Below are 27625 nucleotides of genomic sequence, written 5' to 3'. Positions count from 1 at the left end.
TCTGGAGTTCCTTTGCAGTGGCTGGAGGCCCTGGTGCACCTATTTTCTCTCTCTCTCTCAAAGAAATAAAATATTTAAAAAATAAGTAAATAAAAAAGGAGTATTTAGTAAGTGACACATGAATAGAATTTTCTCCAGAGTTGAAAGAAATTAACCTGGGTCAGATCCATTTTATTGACTCTACCATTGAATAATCTAACCCGCCACTCAGTGAGTTTTAAACTTGGAGCTGGGACTCTGGATGCCTTCTCTGGGTTTTGAGGTCAGGACAAGGAGCTACAGGAAGGTATTTGCTGGGATGACATGGGCCCTCCACTTCAAAAGGATGAGCTTAATGTTCACATGTTCTATTTCTGTTTTCAAAGAACTGTCTTCACTGAAATGCAAAGGTGGAAATTATAGCTCAGAATCCTTAACAGCTATTATTATGGAGAGTATCAATTGGCAGAAATACTCTTTGTAGACATAACATGGGCCATGAAAGAAATGACTGAATAAGAACAAAAATAATCTTTGCCTCAAGTGATGTGAAAGACATTTCTAAAGACTCAGTGTGGGGCTGGGGAGATGGCTTGGTGGATAACAGCATATGGTGCACAGTCAGGGCCCGAGCCATCCAGCTTCAACTGCCCAGCACTCACATAAATAAAAGACTAGGCATGGTCATGCATGTCTGGAACCCATCCTGTGGTGGGCAGAGACCACAGCATTGTAGAGATTGTTGACTGGCAGCTCTAGATTGAGTGAGACTCTACCTCAAGGAAACAGGCAGATGAGTGAAAAAGAGGACACACAACAATCTCTTCACATGTATACATAAAGGGCACATGTACTACACTTATCACATACCACACATACTATAAACACAAATGCACATATTTGTGTACCAATAAAAACCACATTAGTGTAATAATCATGCTCCTTACAATTCTTTAAGAATTCAAGGATAAGGAGCCTAAAACCTTATCAGGAAAACTGAGCCCAGAGGATCAAAAGTTGCAGAGTTTTCACAAAAAGATAAAATCAAATGAATTAGGGAAAATTTTCCCTTCCAAAGACTCATCCATTTGGTAATATTTGTATTATGTGTCAGGCTTAGCTTGTGTATAGGGGTCAAGCTTTTATACAAATCCCCCAATGTACACTGTCTTGGTTAATCACCATGCAAGGTATATATTGGGTAAAAAAGCAATATGGAGAAGCAAATGTTAAAATGTTACAAAGATAGGAGGGAGACATTCTCACAAGGGACAGCTGATCCCATTTGATGGCACAAGAAGTGGGAGAAAGACTGAGGGCCTATTTGACATGTATATTACAAACCAATAGCTCATATACCACTGTGACAGTTTTGACTTTAGAACCTAAGGTAAATCATAATTTATTTTTAAAAAGAAAAAAAATTCAGTTTCAAAATAGGTAAACAACATATTCACAGTACAATTTAACATAGGGGAGAATTCATGGCTAGGAAAGATTACTGCCAACTCTTAAGAAAAATGTAAAAGAAAAAACCCTATGGACTTGGTTTATTTGCTGAAACAATCACATTAACAATAATATTAATTTTGAAGGATATATCAGTGACTCATTTGTAAACATACTCATGTATGAAAACAGTAGTGTTAACACACAAGACCTGTATTATGTGCACACTGTATTAAGCCATCTTAGAATATAAAGGAAATTTAAGATCACCTGGCATTTTTCAAAATTCAAGTAATACCCTGTTAGAAAGTTATGAAATAACATAGCAAGTTACAATGAGTTTTTTCTTAACAAAACAGTAAAAGTATTATTTCAAGAAACTTTTATTTATAATTTTATATAAACATATCTACATACATTTATATATATACACACATAATGCATCATATGAATGAATAACAAAGTCTGATACAAGGGACTCTCGAGTTGATGCAGGAGTATCCTCTTCAACCTTCCTATCGTAAGTAATATCATCATTTGTTTATGACAGCAGCTGAGCATGAACTTTTGAGTCAGACAGCGTCCCATGCTTTCCTCAGGTAATAATCTATAGCATCTGTCTAACAAGCCTGTGAGACACGTCTTAAGATTTCCATCTTCTCTGCTAGAAAATCCAGTACACAGAGGCTAAGTAACAAAGCCACCTGACCAGCAAACCACAGAAGTGGGATTTGATGCCAATCAAATCCAGTTACATTCCCATGGTCTCTATCTGAAAAGCCATGATATAAGGAGCTCATGATTCCTAAGAGCCTTTTGTAACTGTGCCAAGTCTCAGTAAAGGTTAGCAGAGCAAGTTCTAGAACACAGACATGTACTTTCTCCATTAACCTCAACAATGTTCTTGGTAAAAGCTTTTCAAAAAGCTAGAATGAAACAAGCTCAAAATAAAAATCTATACAAGTACATGTGAAAGATTATAAATTTATTTACATCACTGTTTCCTTTTTACAATGGAAAATTTTCACAAAATTAGGCTGAAATTAAGATACTTTAACATAGAAAAATTTTACCCTATGATTTTCTTATTTACACAAATTTTGAAGAGTTCTACATAGTTCTTTGGAAACTATACAACCTGGCTAAGAACTACTCAGACCTTCCATCAGTCTTGAGAACTGAGTTTTGGTTGCAGGTGGCAGGGGACATGGGGGAGCCTGCCTAGCATGCATGATCCTCAGCATCCCCAGCTCCTCATCAGCTGGGAAGACAATGGTGGCATGCCTCCCTGTAATACCAGCACCGTACAGGTAAAGGCAGGATGATCAAAAGTTCAAGAGCAGCCTGGGTTACATGAGATACCATCTCAAAACAAGCAAACAAACAAAAATTCCTAAGAGTTTAGGAATTATGCTTATAATTAGACTAAGGTCCTGTTAGAAATAGGGACCTGCTTCATAAGTGATCCATATGTGGTAGAAGGCTGAACTTGCTGAAATTTTAGACGGTAAGCAATAATAGTCTGACAACTTCTAATTAAATTACTTCAAAATTGTGGAGATTCTGTATATCAGTCAATCAGCTGCATATACTACTGCATGTTTCTAAGCACACACTGAATTTACAAAGATTGATCATTTCCAGGTTAGTCACCTTTGTAGGAGTCACAAAGATGCAGAACATCACTGGAGCACACACCGGTACATTCTGTTCTTTCTGTCCAATCATATTTGGGTGCCTAATTCTGCACTGGTACTCTACATGCAAGCCACTTCCTTTTAACATAATCTACTACTCATATGGTGACTTTCTGCAGAAACAGTGATCGCACATCCTTTGACATCATAGCAACAGATTTCAAGTTTTTATTAGTGAAACTAGAGATGATTTTCCTATATCTGAAGCATGGGTTCATTTGAATGGCTGGTATAACATCTATTAAAAAATAGAAAACATTAACCTTTACTACAATCACAGCTGCAGGTCACAATGCAACATCACTCTGCCCATGCCTCTGTGAGAACACCAAGAGCTGGTCTTGAACATCATGCAGCAGCAATAGAGGTATCATCTGCGAGTCGCCCCTGTGGCTTTATAGCAAGAAAAGCAAAATGAATTACAAAGTAATAATTACAAGCAAAGTTGCACTAACTGAAAGCATTCTGAAATCCTTGGAACTGTTTTACACAAACAGAGTAAATGTGCATGAGTACCTAACTAAAAATTGTGATTCTCTTTCCTCACCCACCATTTTTACATGGATTCCAGGAATCACTCACATGCTTGGAAGACAAGCATTTTACTGACTGAGCCATCTTCCCAGCCCTCTTCATTCAGTTTTAGAAAGAAAATGACTCCACTTAGTTATTAACTCTTTGCCAAATGTAGCTTTACAAGCATATCAAATACTTAGATAAGTATATCATGCAATTATAAAATTGAATTTAACCATTCCAAAGAAAACTACTAACTCAAGTTTGGGAATGTTTGGTGTGGTGGTCACTAGTCATATTCAGCTTTTGAGTACTTCAAGTGTAGCTACTATAGCCAAATAATTTCTAAATGATTTAACTTAACACATTTTAACTTAAATCAGAGTACTGGCAAAAGACTACTATATAATATTTAACATCAATAAGATTACATAAAGGGTGTAAAATTTTAGTGATAATTTAGCAAAAGGTGTGGTAGGGAAAAAAAAACCTTTTACCTTGCTTCAAGGAACAAAACCAAATAAAATTGGCAGAAAATTTAATATAGTATACATGTCTTGAAGCATGTATACACTCTGGAATGAGCAGAAAGAAAAAAAAAATAAGCTTCTCTAACAGAAAAAGGAACTGGCTCTGAGGAATCCACTGCATACTCTTGGCAGTAAATGTACTAGAAGGTGGTGTGTGCATTTAGAGAAGTCATGGCAGTTAAAAAATGCTACTTACATTAATTCTTACACACGTATATTTTCTCTACCTTTTCCTTATAAATTTAAACACCATGTAGAAGAAATTTATCATGATAGAAAATCAAAAGCCTATGCAAACATGAACTGGGATTTGGTTTGGATGTATAAAGAAATAAAACAGTTCAGCAAATTGTAAATTACTCTACATGAATGTCTCCTTATACTTTCTTGCTTTTGTCTTACCTGACTTACTTATACATTTTAAAAAACTTTTTAAAAGAACATTTTAGCCAGGCATGGTGGCACATACCTTTAATCCCAACACTTGGGAGGCAGAGTTAGGAGGATCACTGTGAGTTTGAGGCCAGCCTGAGACAATTCCAGGTCAGCGTAGGCTAGAGTGAAACCCTACCTCAAAAAATAAATAAATAAATAAAACTAACAGGAAGTTGTGAGATATAACTCATTCCAACAGGAGACATAAACTTAAAAGATAGCACTCAGGATTCTTACATCTTCATATAACTGGAGCTTGAAGGATAGCCTAATTTTAGGCATCTAGGGATGATGAAGTCAGAGGTGAAAGAATGCTAAATTCAATGAAATACTTGTCCTGCCTGATTCCCTCTTTCATGTATTGACAATACCATTACAGGATGCTGGGAACAATGTAATTCTTTAAAGCTGCAATGTTAATACAGAGTATAACTTCTGACAGACGATCATTTTCAGAAAGGACCTAAATCCAGCACTAAATTATTAGGGAGAATTGGGAAAATTTAAGGTTACTGAGAAAGTTAATCCATTTGATAAAAGCTAGTAATGAGGGCTGGAGAGATGGCTTAGTGGTTAAGCACTTGCCTGTGAAGCCCAAGGACCCCAGTTCGAGGCTTGATTCCCCAGGATCTATGTTAGCCAGATGCACAAGGGGGCACACGCATCTGGAGTTCATTTGCAGTGGCTGGAAGCCCTGGCACGCCCATTCTCACTCTATATATATCTGCCTCTTTCCCTCTCTGTCACTCTCAAATAAATAAAAATGAACAACAAAAAAAATTTTTAAAGCTAGTAATGAACTACAATTTTAAAATATAACTTTACTAAGTCAGGGAGAAAGCACATCTAACAATACTGTAAAGATAAACCACTAATATCTACAGGAATCAGTTTTTGAAATTAGAGTCTATATAATAGTACCATATGGAATGGATAGTAAGGCTGTCAAGTTTATGCAATAAAAGTAAAAGCTATCATTGCTAGTTTCAAAATGCAATTCAATGACAAAAAAAGTGCACATATGTACTTTCAGGACAATAAATTTAAAAACCAGAAAGTTTCTAAGCCTTACCTTTACAAAAATACTGGTAGGTATAAAACGCCTAAGCAGCTGATTTGTGAAGTTAGGAAATCTAAGCAAATTGATGCTGAGAGATGGCAACTGCTGGTATCCAGCCATTAGAGGATAGAAATTATATAGCATTTCCTGCTTGGTGCCAGGTAGAATGCGCAATCGAATCTAATAAATAGTTATAGAAAAAAAGAGTTACACACATATAACTTGTTATATGCCCCCAAATGCACATTGTCATTAGTCCTCAGTTATTTATAAAAAAGATAGATACTCAAATCCTGCTAGTGAAGTATGTACTCCTTTCCTATATCACCTTAATGATGGATTCCAAAATGTAGGTTTGGGTTAGTAAAGATGAGGATGAAATAGATGGAAAATGCATCAAAAGACATTAAGTGATTTCTCATTCTTAAGAATAAGAACACTAGTCAGGTTGCTATTTTGTGTGTTACAGACAAGGTGATTTTATGTTTACAAGATATTACAGGACAATTTGCTAAAAAATATCTTTACAGATGCTATGTCAACACAACACAAACTTGTTATTTCTAGCTATTTTGAGCAATTTTAACATTGTGCAATGTAAACTTCAGGAGGAACAATGTTATTTGGAAATGCAATCCTTTAGAAAACATACAAACATAAGATTTTAGTATTGCTATAGTTTGTATTTCTAAGTAGGAATCTAGAAAAATCAGGACACTGAAGAGAAGTGAATTCTTTTGTAAATGAGAAGAACATGTATGCACACAATGTGTCACAGATAACATCTTAGGTGTTCTAATATACTGTAACGGGAGTATTTAATACTTTATGCCATAAATTTAAACTGTAAAATGGCACATGAATGTAGAAAATGCCTCCTAATTCTTCTCTGCTTTAACAAGAGACAGCACTCAGAACATGCACAGCAAAGCTGACTAAGTGCTCAGGACAGACACCTATAGGTGTTAAGACATGCTTATTCCTGTGATTCTAAATGAGGCCAACATGAATAAAATTGTATTTACCAACAAATGTGGAGTGTCTGTTATCACTGATAATAGAGGACAGTACTCTCTCTGTAGTACATTTTGCTTAAGTATTATGTTCACTCATTTCAAAACCTGAAAAACTTGTACCTGATTTGACTGAACAAATAAGAAAGACTTGAGAGTTTATGGTTACCTTTAAGTATAAAATTTTACCTAAAAATAGACATACGTAATTCTATGTGAACTCGAACTTTCTACAAAATTTCACTCACAGCTGAGAGGAAAAGCCTTGATACAGCCATGTTCCCAGGCTTCAAAGCAAGATACACATACAGAGCACTCAAGAAATGAAGGGAAGATTCAAGGTTTTCAGGAATTCTAACATGTTTAGAATATAGTCCAATGATCTGTAAACTTTAGCTTTAAGGAGCAAGAACCTGTACATCTGATCTTGGTGATGTGAAAAGGGCCACCCACCTTTGCAGGATCCTGCACTTATTAAAAATTCACTACTATCAAAACAGTTCATTTATAAACTCCAGTTTGCCACTTTGTGGCTACACAAGTAACACCATGAAAAATGACTTATACCTGTTTGAGACCTGAAAACATGAAAGCATCGCTGGGCTCCACAGAAATTTCCACATCTTGAACCAAGTCCGTCTTATTCTGTAGGTGATACCTCACAGGTAATGACTCTCTGACACGCCCAAATGATGGCAGATCTACAGAAAGAAAGAACACATTTCCTGTGGTTATATTTAAAAAAAAAAAAAGGCTCATTATTTATGGGTTCTTTTGAGAAAACAATCCCATTTAATAGATGGTAATGTGTAAGTATAGATATTGACTGAACAATAGCAAAGGACTATTAGAAAGGCAGCTAAGAAATACGTAAGTCACTCAAAATGACTGACAAAAAAATTGGCTATGAGAACTAAATTATAATTTACAAATAACTTTATAAACTATAATAGATTTCCTAAATATTAATCATAGTTTCCTAAATTAGAAAAAGCTGAAGTTGTATTTTACTGAAAGCAAGTAACTTTTCATTCATTCATTCATTCATTCAAATATGTATTATTTCTTGGAATTTTTCATGAATTTGTGTGCAGCTTGCAAAGGTCATGCTAATTACTCTCTGGGTTATTCCCATTTTAGTGCATATGCTGCTAAGTAAGTACTGTATGCGGTTTTTTTCTTTATTATTACAGATATTAGGGTAATGTTGATCAAGTGAAGTTTCTCTTGATAAAAAGTATTCTAATAGAATGAGCTGGGTATAGTGACACATGCCAATAATACTAGCATGTGGGAGCTGGAGAAAAGGAATGGGAGTCTGAGACCAGATTCAGCCACACAGTAAATCTGAGGATAGGCTGGACTACATGTGATTCTGCCTCAAATGAGAGAGAGAAACTGGGTATGGTGGCTCATGCCTTTAATTCCCACACTCAGGCGGCAGAGGTAGGAGGATCTCCATGAGTTCAAGGCCACCCTGCAGAGTTAATTCCAGGTCAGCCTGGACCAGAGTGAGACCCTACCTTGAAAAACCAAAAAAAAAAAAAAAAAAAAAGAGAGAGAGAGAGTGATATGCACATACATTACAAAGCATTCTTGCCAAAAATTTAAACCTGAACCTGAATCTGATCAAACCTGAGGAGTACCAATTTATAGGGTCCGAAAACAGTTTAAAATGATGTATGTAATCAGCAAAATCCAGGCTGATGGGAGCCTTACCAGACAAAAATAAGTTGGTTTCTTCAATAAATGAAAGAAAGAAATGAAGAAGAGAAACGGTAGAAGTAGTACAGGAGATGGAGGTGGGTGGTAAGTGTTGGTGACAGAAAGGAAAAGAGAATTTGGAAGAGACTCAGCCTACCTTATACACTGAGGTAGGCACTCTGAGATGCCTCCATAAACTGCACAGAAAAAGAACCTAACGGAACTGAAAACCATTCATTCAGCTGTGAAACTTTCAGTATTGGAATTAGATAACATTACTGTTCATATTAAGGATATGTTTAGAAAAGTCATACTGAAATATTTATGGATGAAATGATATGTGCAGGCTGGAGAAGTGGCTCAGCAGTTAAGTGTACTTCCTGGGCAAGCATGAGGGCCTGAGGGGGCCTAAAATTGCCCAGATTCAAATCACCAGATCTCACAAAAACACCTATGAGTGGCCACAGGCACCTGTAACCCCAGTCCTGCAAAGGGGAGCAGACACCAGACGCAAGAAAAGCAGCAAGATCTAAGAGTGGCTCAAACAAAAACAAGTGGAAGAGCAATAGATCAGGCTTTCTGCTGCAGCCACCACAGGTGAACACCCACCTCCCCCACCACATGTGAGTGCAGGGTGCTGCAAGAGCACACATACATGCACACACCACACCCCCACCACACACCATGCACACACACACACACGCACTACATTACATACACACAAGCAAAAAAAAAAATGTGGGGTTTGTTTCAAAATAATTAGGGCAGGAAGATCATGGAGGGGTAATTATGGAAGGATGTAACTTTTATAAATGATAGCCATTTTCCAAAATAGAAAGAAAGCAATCTCCTAGAAGCTGAAATAAGTATTTTTGAACCCCCTGCCCCCGCTTTTAAAAACCAAGCAACATGTGAATTCCTGCTACCTGCGTGCACATGGAGAGGGATATTTTCAACAATCACATGTGGCAGTGTGATGACGGTGCTGATAACAGGGATGTTTTCCATGGCTGAAGTCCTATGGCAGAAAAGATCCGCTTTGAAACTTACATTTTATGCAAACAGTTACTAAATCAAACACAAGGAACATGTGTTTTGCCCAGTAGTTTCAAAGGAAGTATAAATTATCCATTTTCTAAAAACTTATCAATGGCAGTTTCATAGAATAAGAGCATCTAAGCCTGCATTTGTTCTGAATACTCTCAGTGGACAAACACTTGTAACCCATGGCTGCCGTTCATCAGGGGATGAGTCAGGAGTTTTACTAGACCGTCTATCACAAAGCACCACTTAGTTCAGTGTTCTGGTAGCAGGACTTCCTCTCTGCAAAAGAACTGCAGCGTTTACACTGTGACACAAACTCAATGGAGGTGATTCCAAGATTGGCCCAATAGCATTTTCACAGAACACAATTAGAATGTGCTTCAAGTACATGATAGAAACTGAAGAATTACAACATAATTTATTATCGCTAACAAGGGCAATGTCTCTTAAGAGTACATAAAGAAACTTCAATATTCCCTTCATGTTATGGTTAGAGTGGAACCAAAGAGGTGGTTTGGCAGGTAGGTGACTGCCAGGGAAATCTCTCATATAGATCTACCCACATGTACAGGTGGATCAGCCCACCTGTGCAAACTGCTACATAGCAAAAGCAACAGGCAAGGCAGCTAAGCATTCATCGACAATAAATGAATGTATCTATTTTTATAGCAGTGTCTTTCAACTTGGGTTTAATTATTATAAACGTGTAAATTAAATATCAGCAAGACAAAATGACAAATAGAGGAAAAAAAACAAGATAGGTTTGTCCTTTTTAACAATTTTTATTTCATGGTAAAATTATCTGTTTTTCATTTTTAAATTTTAGCCTTTAGATTTAACATGGTAAATAATGACACATGTAACTCATATAAATAAAACCTCATCGGGGTCTTCATTGATTTCCAAAGTGAAAATTTGTCCTGAGAATACAATGTTTGAGAACTGTTATCCTATTCTTACTACTTCTGCCTTTGCCAGGCTCTTCATGAAAAGAACTACTGGAAGGGCTGAGAATGGAACACAGTGATAAGGCCTGCCTAGCATGTACTAGGCCATGGGTTCAATCCCCAGTACTGCAAAACAAAAGTAACTTCTGGAGGTTTTTCTTTCTTCCTCTATGTTTAACACTTTGTGAAAATAATTATGTATAAAAGCCTGAAGTCAAGTTTTCTAAATTATCCTTGTAGCCATTATTTTAGGTTTAATGTTTTTTTGTTTATTTTTATTTATTTATTTGAGAGCAACAGACAGAGAGAGAAAGAGGTAGACATAGAGAGAGAATGGGCGTGCCAGGGCCTCCAGCCACTGCAAACAAACTCCAGACGTGTGCGACCCCTTGTGCATCTGGCTAACGTGGGTCCTGGGGTATCGACCCTCGAACGGGGGTCCTTAGACTTCACAGGCAAGTGCTTAACCGCTAAGTCATCTCTCCAGCCCAGGTTAAATGTTTTTTATTAAAAATTACTTAATTAATTTATTTATTTGAGAGAGAGAAAATGGGTGTGCCAAGGCCTCCAGCCACTGCAAACAAACTCCAGATGCATGCGCCCTCTAGTGCATCTGGCATCCATGGGTCCTGGGGAATCAAACGAGGTCCTTTGGCTTTGCAGGAAAGCGCCTTAACCACTAAACCATCTCTCCAGCCCAGGTTTAATTTTTTTTTTACTTCAGAAACTTTGACAAATACATCTTATCAGATCACATTTACTTATCAACTAATAACATTTTAAGGACATCTATAACACTCAGATCTCCTATACTCATTATAAATGAGTCATGTTTATTCAATTTTAAAACTTACAAAGTTATTAAGCCATACCAGGAGAATATCACATGCATCTGCTAACCTAAGAAGGAAACTAATAATACAGTTTAATCTTCCATGGTGTCTTTTGTTTGTACCCTCCTCAAAAACTCCATCTTGAATTTGCTATCATTCACATATTTTTTTTTACACTTTTTCCTATTAAATCCAAAAATAGTTTATTTTGCATATTTTAAAACATACAAATGTAATTTATTCATATTCTTTCAAAATTTTTTTAAAATTTATTTGAGAGGAGGGAGAGGAAGAGGAGACAGAGAGAAAGAAAATGAGAATGGGCATGCCAGGGCTTTCAGCTGCTGCAAATAAATTCCATTGGCATGTGCCACCTTGTGCATCTGGCTTATGTGGGTCCTGGGGAATTGAACCTGAGTCCCTTGGCTTTGCAGGCAAGTGCTTTGACCACTAAGCCATCTCTCCAGCCCCTTGTTCATATTAATGTAGCTTGCTTTGTTCACTTTATATTAAAAATGTTTAAAAACATACATTTGATTTGTTTTTCACTAGGAAATAATACAACATTGTTTGAATGTGCTATAATTTGTCCACTTTCCTGTTGATAAACGGTTAGGGGTGCTTTGTTGGTTTTGTTTTGTTTTACAGTTATAATCATTATTATTACAATACATGTATGTTTTGTGTATACAACTGGGACATTTTCTAGGTTTGTATGTGTGGTTTGAATGAAATGCACCCCCTCTCAAACACAGACTCACATGTTTTGAATACTTGGTCCCCAGCTGGCGGCAATTTGGGAGTTACAGCCTTGTTACAGGAGGTGTGTCATGGGGGCAGACCTTGAGGTTTATTAGCTCAGTTTGCCGGTGCTTGCCAGCCCACTCTCTTCTAAGCTGCAATGGCAAGATGTGATGCCCAGCCTCTGCTCTGCTATGCCATGATGCCTTCAGACTGTAAGCCAAAATAAACCCTTTCCTTCCATAAGCTGCTTCTGGCTGGGTGCGCCATCCCAGTATAAGAAGATAACTGCAACAGCAGGGCACAAGCCTCGTCATCTTGACCTAGAACTGCCTACTGGATTTCCAAACAGTTAAAATTTGTATTCTACATCCTCATTGAACTCCAAATCATCACTGCTTTTTACTTGTTCCAAACTAGGTGATATGAATCCCAAATAAAGTGTCATTATCTAATTAGCAGTAAGGCCATCTGATTTCCTCAGCCTTATTTAAACTGCCTACTCAAATATTTTGCTCAACTTTGTGACAGATAACTTCTTCACAAAGAAGAAAATCAATTGCACTCTATTCCAAGGAATCTTAGAATTATGGTTGCTATGCAAATTATACTTCTGAAAGTGTATTATTGCCTATAGAACAATTTGTGGCACAGAAATGCAATCACATCAGTACATTCCTATAGTCAGTAATCTTCCTAAAATTTGGGTTTGCTGTGGGAAATTGTATTGACTACAAATGAGGAGTTTCACCTGATTATTTCAGTTATTCTATCTTCAGATTTAATTTGCCTAAAATTTCCTTAGCATTTAAGTTACAAACTATGACAAAATGAAGTTTGAGTTTTCTTCTTAATCTCTGCACATTGAACGTATGATCATTCAGCTCCATGACTTCTACTCTTTAGCATGACAAATGGCAACTGATAATGACATTAGAACAGACACAATGAAAAAGACAAATGGTTGATATAATTTTTACCTCTTCCAGGAGATAATATAATGTCCAGTTGCTACTCCACCTTCAACATTCCCAACAGATGGGCATCGAAGACAAAAGCACTCACTAGCGCTCTCCCCTGTCTGCAAGACAACTATAAGAAAAAGTCTTCATGCCCTTGTGACATGATTTCATCTATAAGCATTTCACATTCAAGTAATAGAACAAAGGAATGCCTATTAATTAAGTAATATTTTTTAGAAACCAAAGCTCAGAGATGTTAAGTTACTTTTTCAAGGTCACCAAGTCTAGTGAGTGTATTAATCTATAAAAACCAATGAGACATTTGCATGTTTGCTTTGCAACACAACCCTAAGAAAACTAATAGAGGAGCTTGGAGACAGAAAGGTATCCTATGATAACTGCATTTTTAAAAACTTTATTTATGAAAGAGAGAGAGAGAATGGGCACACCAGGGCCTCTAGCCACCGAAAACCATCCCAGATACATGTGCCACCTTGTGCATCTGGCTCACATGGGAAATCGAACCTGGGTTCTTAGGCTTCACAGGTAAGTGCCTTAACTGTGAAGCCGTCTCTGCAGCCTTGATATAAGTTCTTTCTCCCCATATGATTTCATGTCTCTAGGAGAAACATGTTGGACAAAAAACAACATTACTAAGTCTTATAGTACTCACAATGTTATTCTAAAAAAATTTTGGAGCGGGAGAGATAGCTCCGTGATTAACGTGTTTGCCTGCAAAGCCTAATGACCTAGGTTCAATTCCCTAATACCCAGGTTCAATTTCCTATTACCCACAAAAAGCCAGATGCACAAAATGATGCATGCATCTGAATTTTGTCTGCAGTGGCTAGAGGCGCTAGGGTGCTCATTCGCCCTTTCTCTCTCTCTCTCTGTTGAAAATAAATAAATATATTTTTTTAAATTCTGGATTTTTTTTTTAGAAATACTATCAGTATCACCCAAATAGAAATAAAGCATATTACTGCATTATTTCCTGGTGGAGCCCCACTCACCTCTGTGCAAGGAACATTACTTTTAGCCAGTTCTATAGTAAATTCCCTGACAAGTGCTCATCTAAACCAAGTCTTCTCTACCTTGAGTCTTCAGCCAGCAACATTAGTCTTAGATGCAAGTGGGCAAGGGGGCCTATCTAATGTCAATTTTTACAAATCTGTGAGAACAATTTTAACATAACAACATTCCAAAATATTAGGCTGTTATTTTTATGATTTTCCAATGCAAAAGACTGCACCATATTAATGGAGAGCTGACTATGGACAGATAACAATGCACAGTTTACAAAAAAGACAATAGCAGATTCAAGTTGTACCTTAAGTTTTTTAAAATAAATTTAAGAACTAGTATATGATATTGTAGTCCATTAAAATTTAAAAAGCATCGGTTCAAATCTATGGAGAAACCTTTTATAACACCTATGGAAGGCGGGTGTGGTAGCATATGCCTTTATTTCCAGCATTCGGGAGGCAGAGGTAGGAGGATCGCAGTAGAGTTCGAGGCCAGCCTGAGACTACATAGTGAATCCAGGTAATCCTGGGCTAGAGTGAGACCCTAACTCGAAAAGCCAAGAAAAAACAAACAAAAAACCCTATGGAGAAAACTTTTATAAAAACCTAAGCCAAGGACAAACATGTTGTACACGCCTTTAATCCCAGCACTTGGGAGGCAGAGGTGTGAGGACTGTCATGAGTTTGAGGCCACTATGAGACTACATAGTGAATTCCAGGCCAGCCTGGGCTAGTGAGACCCTACCTCCAAAAACAAAAACAAAACAAACCACCACCATGAGCCATTCATATTACACTCTGTCAAAGTCATCTGTAAATTCTAAGCTAACCAAAGTGAAAAAGTTTATTAACAATTAGCATTAGGGTTAATTCAGGACACAGTGCGCTACACTACTGGTTTTAAAGATGGAAGATGCCATGAGCCAAAATACAAGGGACCCCTAGAAGTGGGACAAGGCAAAGAGTTTCCCAATAAGTAAAGAAAAATGTACTCTCACCAACACTTTGTGTTTAGAATTTCTAATCAACAGAAATTTCAAATAAATGCATATTGCTTTGGGGCCAGTAGCTTTGTGGTCATTTGCCATAACAACAATAATTTTTTTTTTAACAGCATAATGGATAATTTTATTTGTGTCCTTACAGAGCTAAGAAAGGTGGTAAAAAGCATACTGAGTTAACCTTTCCTTGAGCCCACACTGGCAAAGAAAATATCCAAGGCTAAAGTTGGAGCATCTCGTATTTAAAACTCATGAGAAGCTTGGTTTGGGTTTCTCCATGTTTACTTTTCAATGAGGCCTTGTTGGCTTTTGTACACAGAATGTTCTGTTTTTCTTGCATCTCAGACAGATTGCTTTTTCCTTTTCTCCTCTCTTCTCTATATTTCCCTTCTTTTCCTATTTAGTCTGGGCTCTTTTCTCATTTTCTTCCACTTCCCTTATCCTTCTTCTTTAGGTCTCCAGCAATAGATCTTTTAAACTGACCATAGTAGTACATGCCTGCAATCCCAGCACCTGGAGGGTAGAGGGCAGAGGATGAATAGTTCAAGGTTGGGCTGGAGAGATGGCTTAGTGGTTAAGGTGCTTGTCTACAAAGCCAAAGGACCCAGGATCAATTCCCCAGGCCCTTAGAAGCCAGATGTACAAGGTGCTGCATGCATCTGGAGTTCGTTTGTAGTGGCTAGAAGCACGGGTGTGCCTATTATCTCTTATTCTCCCTCTCTCTCTCTCTCTGCCTCTCTCAAATGAACAAAAGTAATTTTTTCTTTTTAAAGAAACAGACTTTTCTACATATTAAGTTCAAAGCCAGCTGTGGCTACATGAGACCCAGTCTCAATTAAAAGAAAATAATAATAATCTGGGCTGGAGAGATGGCTCAGCAGTTAAGGTACTTGCCTGCAAAACCTAAGGACCCAGGTTCAATTTCTCAGCGAGATGCACAAGGTGGTGCATATGTCTGGAGTTTGTTTGCAGTGGCTAGAGGCCCTGGTGCACCCATTTTCTCTCTCTTTCTTCTTGCAAATAAATAAAAAAAAAATTTTTTAACTCTGGCCTATTACAATAAAGTTACTCAAGCAAATTGTAAATAATACTTAATTCTACCTTAGTTCTAAATGCATTTAGTTGTTGTGTGAGCAGCTATGTGTGGATTTACATGCACCTGGAGTGTAGACACCAGAGGTCAACATCGGTATCTTCTTCAATTGCTCTCCCTTTTAGTCTTTGAGACAATTTTTCTCACAAAACCTACAGCTCATCAATTTGGCTATACTTAGCTGGCCAGTGAGCATGAGGGATTCCATGTTTCTGCCTCCTCAGCACTAGGTTACAGGTACTCACCACTACACCCAGTATTTACAAGGGTTCAGGGACTCCAAACTGAGTGTTCTCATGCTTGTGTGGTAAGCACTGTACTCAATGAGCCGTCTTCCTGCCCTTGCATTTAGTTTTGTGAGAATGAACCTCAAATCGACTCATATCTCAAAAAGCTTTTGCACTGTTTACACACATACACACATATGTACATCTGTCCTGTAAGTGACAATAATGCCAAGTTTCACCTTTGCCCACTTGGGACTCCAGATGATCTACTGAGGTCATAGATGGAGCAAGCTGTAGCTCACTGGATACAATCGTCAGGGCGCAGGGTGAAGCACTTAAAACATCCGTCATCAGCAAAAATGGGATGTCAGCATAGACCCTTTCAAGATGTTCAAACTGTCACCAAGGAAGACAAAAGGTTTATCAGTAATCACACTAGTCCTTTTTAATTTTTAAAACTGAAATGATTTCTAGTATACATCACAGGAACATACCTTTGTAGAAACAAATTTAACGGCAACATCAAATGGAAACACAGTTTCTATTGTTACAGTTTCATCCTACAAGAGAATTTAAAGAGTGCATTCACTGACTCCTCTTAATAGAAGGCAGATAACACACAATTCAGAACTGACCAATAAATAATCCTAAGTAATACATTAAGAAATAAAGGTTATTTTTTTCTAGTATCATTTTTAAATATCTACAAAAAGAGACCAACTATTTACTTGGTCATCTGACTTTATAGCAAGTCACACTGCGAAGTGCTTTCTTGAACGTTATTTATTGCAGGATCTAGTGGCACAGACAAGGCAGGCATCACGTTACAGAGTAGGAGCCCGATGCTAAGAAGGATGCAGTGACTCACTTCATACCACAGAAGAGGCAAGCCAATAATCTGTGCCTTCCTCTCCAGCAAGTTCTTTACCTTACTTTGATGCAAGGTAACTGAAGATAATAATGAAAATAACAATAAGGTAATGTGACAGACTATGTACTATATACTGTTCATAATCTCCCAAGGAAATAGATGTTATTAGTACTTCTAAGACGAGGGCTAGGGATATAGCTCAGTGGTAAAGCACTTGCCTAGCATGTATGAGACCCTGGGTTCAATCTCCAGTACAGAAAGAGAGAGAGAAACAAGGAGGGAGGGGTTGGGGGGGGGAACAAGGGAAGGAAGGGAGGGAAAGGAAAAAGAAAAAGAAAGAGATGGAGAAAGGAAATGGAGAGAAGGAACAGGGAGGACAGAGGAGGCCCCATAGCATAGAATGGAAGTGACAAAGGCAGAAACTACTAAATCTGATCCCGGAGCTCTAAACAACATGTTGCATCTTCTCTCTAAAAGCTTGTTCAAGAAGCCACAGGATTATTATATCCTTTGAAACAAATAACACAATTTGTTTTGCTTAAGTTATACTGGCAAAAAGCTCAAGTTGTAATATTTGATGGATATGGATTTGAATCCTAGCTAGATACATGCTTATCTGTATATCAGATATAGTAATGTAACGTTGGGAAATTTAAAAATGTAATATGGACTTTTTTCAAAGTCAGTTGCATAATGCCCAGAGATTTGTTATGAGAATTAAATGACATAATGCAGTGCTATCACCTAACTCACTAAGAAGATCTGTATTACACTAAACTATGTGAAAATATTACAAGTTTTCTTCTCTCCCAGCTGGGAAATGCTACTAGTCCTTCTGGCAAGTTTTCCCCTTCCAATGGCTTGTAAATAGTCCATGATCATGACCCACAACCTATATTATAACCAAATGCTCATCCCCAAGTTACTGGCTTTTCCTCTGCTGGGCTGAGGAACCAATTCTTAAGAAAAAGGTGGGGGCTAGAGAGATGGCTTAGTGGTTAAGGCACTTGCCTGCAAAGCCTAAGGACCCAGGTTTGATTCCCCAATACCCATGTAAGCCAGATACACAAGGTGGTACATGCAGCTGGAGTTTGTTTGCAATTGATAGAGGCCCTGGCATTCCCATTATATTTGTCCCCCCCCCTCCCCAAATTAATAAAAATAAAACGGTGACACTCCACCACTGCCAAGACCAAGGAGATGGAAACGAAACACAAAACAGCTCAATGAAACAGTCACAAAAAAAAAAAAAACTACCTTGTGGCACTTGCAAACAATTTCTTTTTCTTCAACAGTTGTATTGACCAGGTAAGAAACATATACAAGAAACATTCTTGATCCCACTGTTCCACAGCGAACATACAATGTTTTTTCAAGCTGTAACAAAGTAAATGACGCCACTTAGTATCATACACTTTGACCTGATACATATTCAAAGATAATGTTCCCAACTTTTTGAGTTTACTATACCAACTGGCTATGTCCATTATACAGACTGTTACAGTGTGAATGATTTAACTAATGAAAACTCCTACCAGAGAACCCTCAGTCTACCGCCACAGTATAAGAATGAGGTCATCACTACGCCATCCTTTTTGTTACCTCCTTTAACTTCCCAAGAATTTTTTTGTATTTGATTTGGAATCAGAAGTCAATTGAGAAGTTACTGCACTAAGTTAGAGACAAGTTATTTTATTGGTAGTTTATTTGTTCTAAAAATTTCTTGTATAAAAATATACCAAGGTATTTAGGCATCTAAACATGTAAAATACACATGAAAAAATAGATACACATGCATAGATATATGAAATAAATATATACATGAAATATATCTATGTTATATTTAAAACTACAAATCAACTAATTTTCTCTGCAATTCTGGTTGATAGGTTTACCTGTTCCCCTGGCTTTAAATCTCCAACAGCAATATCGGTGAGTAGAGCTGGGTAGGACTCATCACATGGCTCTGTTCCACGAAGAGTCACATGGGTTTTCTGAGTTAAGTTGGCATCTTGCCCTATGACAGTTCACATATTGGCATTTTAAGACAGAAAACTCTAACATTATTAGAACAATCAATTCTGTGTGAATGCACTACATCATGGCATCTTTTAAACAAATACCCTATCATTGATAAAATCGTATTCATTTTACTAGATCACTACTGACAAAACTTACAAAAGGAATGCTTACCTGGCTTTAAGCCAGCAGTGAGCTTCACATCCCTGATTTGTGTCTTTTCGTGGGACTGAACTGTCACAACCAAACAATACATTTCATTCATGAGGGCAGGAGGCTCATGTCGCAGCTGTACAGAAATGTTTGGGACTCTGGAAATGATCCTTTAAAAAGAAACCTTAGCTAAGTAACTGACTTTAAGAGAACCCAGAGGATGATCGTTAACAACCTGCTCTGCAAAGTCCACTTACATAGTGCTTGCCTGGACTGTGATGCTGTCCCAGTGCAGCTCATTGTCAGGGAGCCTCGGTCGCCTTTTGAAGGAGCGTGCGGCCTGCAGGGCTTCCTGGGAGGAAGCAGCATCTCCTCCACCGCCCTGCCAGCTCAAAACCACACACCTGCCCATCTCACTGCCCAGAACCAGATCCACACAAGTAATCTGAAAGAGTGGAGGTGGAGGGTCAGAAATCTTATACCTGCTTGTCACAAAGTGTGACAGAAGGCTGACCTGGTTGGGAAACTGGCTCACAGTGCTTGCAGTCTCAACGTCTTCACCCTTTATAAGTCCACACCCTGAACTTCTAGTTAAGAGCTGGCCAGCCCAGCACTGGAGTAGCAGATGCTCAGTGGATGCTGAAGGCAACAAATACTCTGGAGAGCATTGATATGTTACAACCTCGTGTCTCATCTCCACAGATTTTCTTGAAAGTATTTATGGTATCAGTAATAAATTTTTTTCTTCTCTTTTTTTTTTTGAGGCAGGGTAGCACTTTAGCTCAGGCTAACCTGCAATTCACTATGTAGTCTCAGGTGGCCTTGAACTCATAGCGATTCTCCTACCTCTGCCTCCTGAGCACTGGGATTAAAGGTGTGCACTACCATGACTGGCTTTAGTCATGATTTTTTTTAGCTGAATAAATATTCCCTTGAAATAAATCCACTAATAAAGCACTTGAAATAGATTACTTAGAACTTTTCTGATAGGTTTCTTTAGATACTAAATAAAAAAGTTCTAGTGATTTAGTTAAATTATGAAGGATTGTTTTTAAAAAATGAATAATCAAAAACTCTAGACACTAGTTAATAAAATCAATAGCTTCATGGAAACTGTTACAGAAATACTAGTTCAAATTTAGGTACCATATACTTAGCATTAGTCCTAAGTTTTGTTTTTTATTATTTGTTTTGGTTTGTTTTTTTGAGGTAGGGTCTCACTCTAGCTTAGGCTGACCTGGAATTCACTATGTAGTCTCAGGGTGGCCTCAAACTCACGGCAATCCTCCTACCTCTGCTTCCCCAGTGCTGGGGATTAAAGGAGTGTGCCACCATGCCTGACCCAAGTTTTAAAAGAGCTAACTAGGAGCTGGAGAGATGGCTTAGTGGTTAAGGCATTTGCCTACAAAGACTAAGGACCCAGGTTCAATTCTCCAGGTCCCACATAAGCCAGATACACATGGTGACACATGCATTTGGTGTTAGCTTGTAGTAGCTAGAGGCCCTAGCATGCCTATTCTCTCTCTCTCTCAACCCCTTTCTCTGTCTCAAATAAATAAATAAAAACTTAAAATAGCTAACTATTCTCTTACAAGTCATGAAGAGCAAGCATGCAAACATTTAATGAGTGCTTACTGTGTGCTAAATGGCACTGCCAGCAACTTCATTTAATCATCACGAAAGCCCAAGGCACCATTATTACCATCCTCGCTTTACAAATGCATGCACTGGGACATAAAGAGGTTAAGTATCTGCCCAGGATCACAAGCTAGCAGGCTGGAATTTAAGCCACAGTTTGGCATTAGAGTTTATCCTCAAAATAAAACATTGCCTTCACTATATATTTCTGAAAGGCTTTTCAATCCTAAGTAATACATCAGTCTTCTAAAATATTTCTTTGTTAAGTATGCAAACTGCAATGTTTAAACATTAAAAAAGTAAAGAAATTTAGAATTATATATGCACTCATAACATTATAGAATAGATACTGCTTAAAACACCTTAGCTGATTATAAAATGGGTCTGATCTTATGTGATAACAGGAAATGAAGTGTGGTTACATTATTGAGTAAAAAGCCAGCTACAGAGTTTATGTTCAGTATATTCCCTATTTTGCCCCCATACTGGGGATTGAACCCAGGGCCTTGTACATTCTAGACAAGCACTCTACCCAGGCCTCAATTTGTTTAAAAAAAAAAAATCTACAATATGTTCACACACCTACCAAACTACTACTAATGTATTATCTGAATTTTTTGACATAAGCATAGGGTTATTAAAATTACTTATAAAGAAATTTCATAACTAACCTCAATTTTCTTTCCCACATCTTCAGTTTTTGCAACGAATTTAAATAACAATTTTCGTGTTTTACCAGGAACTAAGCACATTTTTCCTTGCGTCAGATTTTCAAGAACTCCACTTGCTTTGGATGTTTCTTCTACCACACAGAACTGGTTGTACTCCTTAAAAAGAGGCAAACAAGGCTCACAAGTTTGAAATCATCAAGTGTCAGCTGTCTTGCTAACACCAGGAGATCTGAAGCACATTTCATTCTAACTCGCTGACCACTGAAGCATGGTGAAGGGTTATAATGTAAAAAGACTTGTTTGATGCCAAATCAAAGTACTTACCAACTCACTGCTGCCACAAGGAAAAATAAACAGGGCAGCACTTTATCGGGGAGCATTTAAGCACCTCTTTCATAAAGGAAAAACAAAGATTTGTTCTCTGATGTCCTTGAAGAGCTTTCTTTCTTCTTCTAGGCTCGAGACACTATATCCCGTGTCTCCTCCTCCTTGGTTACTTCCTGGTTTTCCCTCGCAGGACCTTGTTCACAGGTGCACAAGATTGGGCCCTCAGCTTTCAGTTCTTCTATCGTTTTCTATGTTCACTTTATTGAAAAATTTACCCACTTTCTCATTTTCTGCACGTTTGTACTATAATCTCTCACATAAAAATTACCTTAGTTTGAGCCGGGCGTGGTGGCGCACGCCTTTAATCCCAGCACTCGGGAGGCAAAGGTAGGAGGATTGCCATGAGTTCGAGGCCACCCTGAGACTCCATAGTGAATTCCAGGTCAGCCTGGGCTAGAGTGAGACCCTACCTCAAAAAATCAAAAAAGGGCTGGAGAGATGGCTTAGCGGTTAAGCGCTTGCCTGTGAAGCCTAAGAACCCGGTTCGAGGCTTGGTTCCCCAGGTCCCACATTAGCCAGATGCACAAGGGGCGCACGCATCTGGAGTTCGTTTGCAGAGGCTGGAAGCCCTGGCGTGCCCATTCTCTCTCTCTCCCTCTATCTGTCTTTCTCTCTGTGTCTGTCGCTCTCAAATAAATAAATAAAATTTTTAAAAAAATAAAAAAAAACAAACAAAAATTACCTTAGTTTGGCCTATTTCTTTAACCCATAGTAAGAGTACAGATAGTACCACCTCAAGTGAGCATGTTCCAAACTGAATATATTTCTACCTTCAGAGAAAAACACACTTCTAACAAATGAGTAGAGATGTCATACATGTCTATACTAGTAGAATCACCATTCTCTTCTGTTTAATAAGCCTAAGAGCTTTCCAAGAATAATCATCTATCCCAGCAGATGAACTACCTTCACAGAAAATTCTTACATAGTGTAAGATTTATGCATCTTCTCTAATTTTCATTTCTGGCCAATGCTTATAAAACATATTCTCCTTTTTCCCTTTATGATCTACATTTTGAATTTCAAATAAAACATATTCAGAATAGTCTAATTTTTTAAATGAATATTTTATTCAACTGCAGAATTATTTTTAATTATTGAAGTGGATTATGCTTCTTTTTACAAAGAAAGAAAAGGGAAAAAATAGAATCATAGGCTATTAAAGGAAAAGTAAAGTAAGAGCCTTGTCTTGGCCCACTAAATCTAGATTTAACGTATTTCATAGTAAGAGGAAAAAAGAACAAAGAAAAGAAAAGCTTGTCCTTGTAGAACTTAAACAATTAATTTATCAATTAACAGCACACATATGGTGCTGAAACCATAGCTGCGATTCATCCTGTGAAGGGCCAGGATTGCCATGTAAAAGATGTCACAAGCCTAAGGGAGGCTTCCTTGGGGAAGTGATGCTTTTAAGTAATCAATTACAAGGAACTGATTAGTCCAGGAGACAGGGCAAAGAAGACAAGCAAAGAAAGCAGCTTACACAAATGCCCTGTCCTTTGTTCATCTTATCCCCACTTACATTCAACAACTCAGCTTATCTACTTGAAAATGCCTCTTCCACTGTTAACTCTATTTCCACTACTAGCAACCTAATCCAAATCCTCATACTGTTTTACCTCAGTTAGATTAAATGATATCATTCCTTCCGCTTTGTTTTGAGAAAATCATAAAGTTTCTCAGACATAAATATCATGCTCCCACTTTAACACCATCAAACTAATAAATATATGCTGATTAAAACCTTAATATACTTTCTGGGTGACCTAAGTGAGCCTAGTACTTGATTTTATTATATCACACTTTAAAACTATGCAAATGTATATAGTATGACTGAGATTCTGGAAGGAAAAAGAAGTTGCTAATAAAAGTATGCAAAGAAAACTTCTAGACTAGGGGCCAAGGAGATGGCTCAACAGTTAAAGGTACTTGCTTGAAAATTTCTAGACTATTTAATAAGTTAACAAAAAAAAGGACCCATGACAAGATGTAACTGGATGATCACACATTTATTTTTTATACCGTATCAAATCTATTCCATTTCTTTTCTTTTTTATTTTGAGGCAGTGTTTCATACTAGCTAGTTCACACTGACCCAGAACTCATTCTGTAGCCCAAGTTGGACTCAAACTTATGGCAACCTTCCTACTTCAGTCTCCTAAGTGCTGGATCTAAAGGTGTGCACCACTTCAGTATTTTTAATATCAAACATGTATTAGTTCCATAAAAACTGGCAATGCTAAAAGAAATGAAGCAAATGATTTGGAAATTAGATCATCTGCACACTGAATTTATCATATTTGAAATTCAAGTTACACATTATAAATAATAATGTATAACTTGATATAAGCATGAAATGAAAATAAAAATTAAGAGCAGAAAAAGCATATATTAATTTTTAGAGGCTTAGAAATAATAAGTACACTTATTTTTAAATAGACCTTGCCAAGTTCATTTGTTACTATGAAGACCTAGATTTTACTATGTTCATCTTGCATAGTTTAATGCAAGGTACAGTAATAAATATATGTGTCTAGAACATATTAAACTAAAGCATTACCTGATTATTAAAGCTGACACATAGCTTGGAAAACCTAATAGGGTGTGGACAATCAGCCTTCAGATAAACATCAAACTGAACAGGAACATCCACATGAAAACTTGGGGCATGAAACTTCGCTTTGCACTGTACTAGAAATCAAACAAGAAGGGCTGATTTACACAGTGCCAGATCCTAAAGACCTCAGCCCCGGCCGCCCCACATAATCTTGTGAATCATTTTTTCTTCATCTACATTCTAACTGACAAAGTTGTCCCTAAAACATTGACACCAATATTTTATAGAAGAAAGAACTATTTTGTTATTAACTTATTCTAAAACAACAGCTTAGGGCTGGAGAGATGGCTTAGCGGTTAACATGCTTGCCTGCAAAGCCAAAGGACCAAGGTTCGATTCCCCAGTACCCACATGAGCTAGATACACAAGGTGGTGCATGCATCTGGAGTTTGCAGCAGCTAAAGGCCCTGGTGCACTATTTTCTCCCTCCCTCCTTCCCTCCCTTTCTCTCTCTTTCACTCACAATAAATAAATAAGTAAAAATAAAATATTTTAAAAATAGCCTAAACTTTAAGGCATAAACTTTTACAATAACTGTCTACTCAAGTATATTTCAAATAACACTTAAACTATGAATGAACAAAATATACATTGATACATAAATATTATTCACAGCTTGATTATCTTTACAAAACACTGAGGATGAAAACAAAATCACCATTTTATTCATAAAATGATTCTATTTTGAAAATACTTTCTTGACTTTTCTATTTATTTTTCGGTATCTACTCATTTTAAACAAAGCAGTATAATTTCTCTTACTATAGTAGATGCTGACTACCCACCGAATGGCACAAAGTCCTGAACTCCTATAGTGAAAACATTGCTTCCAGCCAGAGAAACTCGGTCCACCCACAGCTTCTGAGCAGTCTTTACAGCAAGGACATCACAGTCGGGTTCAGGATCAGGGCTTTCATTCTGCAAAGGCACAGTTAAACATTTGTTCAACTAGTTAGAGAAAACATACGTACATATGTATATACATACATACATACAAACAAACAAACAAGATAAGACAGAAAGAAACAGACATATATAGAGAGATATAGGTACACATATCCCCATTAACACATGCTACACAAAGAACTCCAGCCTACCATTAAAACATTTATGAGGTTCTTTTCTATCCTAGATTTCTGGTCATCTTTCAAAGTGGAAGCTAAAATGAAAAAGAAATAAAATGAGTTAGACACATCAATCCATTACCTTTCTTAAAAATATATATTTTTTATTATTTATTTATTTGAGAGCGACAGAGAGAGAAAAAGGCAGATAGGGAGAGAGAATGGCCACGCCAGGGCTTCCAGCCACTACAAACTCCAGGCACATTACGTTTCTTAAAAATATATTTTTTACATGGGATATTTTTTCTATGATCATGGAAAATGCTAATAAAAATTTAAAAAATAAAATAAATAAAAAGAACACGCCAATATATATATATATATATATATATATATATATATATATATATATATATATAATTATTATTATTTATTTGAGAGCGATAGAGAGAGAAAAAGGCAGAGAGAGAGAGAGAATGACCGCACCAGGGCTTCCAGCCACTGCAAACAAACTCCAGACACATGTGCCCCCTTGTGTATCTGGCTAACGTGGGTCCTGGGGAATCGAGCCTTGAATTGGGATCCTTAGGCTTCACAGACAAGCATTTAACCACTAAGCCATCTCTCCAGCCCCCATTACTTTTATTATGTCTACATGTTTTAAAGTAAACTCTTCCTCCAAGATGACTAAGCACAGTGACTTTCATATAATAAAGGTACGTCTAAATATGTAACACTGAATTCTTCTTAGGCTAACAATGCTAAATAATTGTATAGGCTGTTCTGGAAAGAACATTGTTACCTCGTCCAAGGAGTTCTAGAGAATAAGTAATATAATCCTTTAACTGGGCCATGAGGTAAGAACACTTCAGAGCTGTTGTCAATATAGATGTGAGCAAAGTCCACCATCCTTCACTACGGTAATCACACATCACATAGTCCAGCAACCTATGAGAAGACAGAGGAAGACAGTGAAAAACCTTCCCTACATGGGTTTAAAGAGCCCCTGAGGGAAATAGATAATGCTTCTCTTATTTCATGTAAATTATATTTCATATAAATATTAAAAAATGCTACTGAGAGTTTAATGGGTATTTTTCAAATTTATTTAAACCTGAGGCTACCTAAAACTTTGAAAAGGATTATTTCAGTGAAGGACACTTGAAAATATGTCACAAAATGGAAATTTAATAGAAATATAGAAACAATACATGTTTCTATATTCCAATGTCGCTGTAAAGCCCTCAGAATGCTTATGAATATAAACATTAAATATGACTTACTTCAAAGCTTTGGTATAATCTTTTGCATAATAATATTCCTCTCCCATCTGAACCACTATAAAGCAAAAAAGACTCAGGTGAGTAATTTAAAGTTATCCCATGTTGTATAAAGCTGTGGTATGTCATAGATACATACTTAGGTGACTTTTCATTCTTGGGCACTTATACTTCTTGAATTGTGCCACAGCATTACTCAGAAGAGTTATTATTATTTCCTGTTGGGAAAGATAAGATTTAAAACATTTAAAGAAATCTCATCTCACTCAAATTCAGTTATGTATGTTGGGGCAAAAAGCAACTTACAGAGTGAACAACACTTCTCTCCTTCAGTTGAATGGCAAGAATCCCCACCTTCTCTTTTTCAGGGTCAGAAAGATCAAAACCTAAGTAAGACAAGATGCAACCCATTTTAGATAGCTCATAAATCCTCACAGGAATACTATATGTTGTACACTCCTTGAATCCTTCACTTTAATACAATGTATTTAAATTCTTTCAGAATTTAAATTTCTAGAATCTCAAAGATTCTAAGAGACAGACTTGTTAACATGGAAACTTCTCTGCAGTCTCTATTCTGAAGAGAGCATCCCGAGTCAAAGTCTCCTCTCACCTAGCAGAATCAGCCAGCTGAACAATATAATCCCTACCACTCTGGGAACTGATTCC

The 27625-nt window shown here is 37.2% G+C and overlaps 1 protein-coding gene across 1 annotated transcript in view; it reads right to left on the bottom strand.

The window, feature by feature from the left end:
- Positions 1 to 1502: 1502 nt before the first annotated feature.
- Trappc11 (trafficking protein particle complex subunit 11) overlaps positions 1503 to 27625 on the bottom strand; it is a 51625-nt gene continuing 25502 nt past the window's right edge. The window contains exons 12-30 of the mRNA XM_045160604.1: positions 27263 to 27342; positions 27096 to 27174; positions 26960 to 27014; positions 26479 to 26624; positions 25710 to 25771; positions 25398 to 25530; positions 24556 to 24686; positions 21609 to 21764; positions 19557 to 19744; positions 19321 to 19469; positions 19023 to 19144; positions 18385 to 18504; positions 16751 to 16816; positions 16496 to 16652; positions 12929 to 13040; positions 9310 to 9401; positions 7247 to 7380; positions 5679 to 5846; positions 1503 to 3518 (exon numbers count right to left, since the gene is read on the bottom strand). Of these exons, the coding sequence (XP_045016539.1) occupies positions 3474 to 3518; positions 5679 to 5846; positions 7247 to 7380; positions 9310 to 9401; positions 12929 to 13040; positions 16496 to 16652; positions 16751 to 16816; positions 18385 to 18504; positions 19023 to 19144; positions 19321 to 19469; positions 19557 to 19744; positions 21609 to 21764; positions 24556 to 24686; positions 25398 to 25530; positions 25710 to 25771; positions 26479 to 26624; positions 26960 to 27014; positions 27096 to 27174; positions 27263 to 27342 (2195 nt within the window). The 3' untranslated portion in view covers positions 1503 to 3473. The remainder of the gene's footprint in view (positions 3519 to 5678; positions 5847 to 7246; positions 7381 to 9309; positions 9402 to 12928; positions 13041 to 16495; positions 16653 to 16750; positions 16817 to 18384; positions 18505 to 19022; positions 19145 to 19320; positions 19470 to 19556; positions 19745 to 21608; positions 21765 to 24555; positions 24687 to 25397; positions 25531 to 25709; positions 25772 to 26478; positions 26625 to 26959; positions 27015 to 27095; positions 27175 to 27262; positions 27343 to 27625) is intronic.

Source organism: Jaculus jaculus, chromosome 1 (genome assembly GCF_020740685.1).
Source record: "Jaculus jaculus isolate mJacJac1 chromosome 1, mJacJac1.mat.Y.cur, whole genome shotgun sequence".
NCBI classification, from domain to species: domain Eukaryota; kingdom Metazoa; phylum Chordata; class Mammalia; order Rodentia; family Dipodidae; genus Jaculus; species Jaculus jaculus.
Note: the sequence above shows the minus strand (reverse complement) of the source record. Positions and strands in the feature narration are given on the sequence as shown.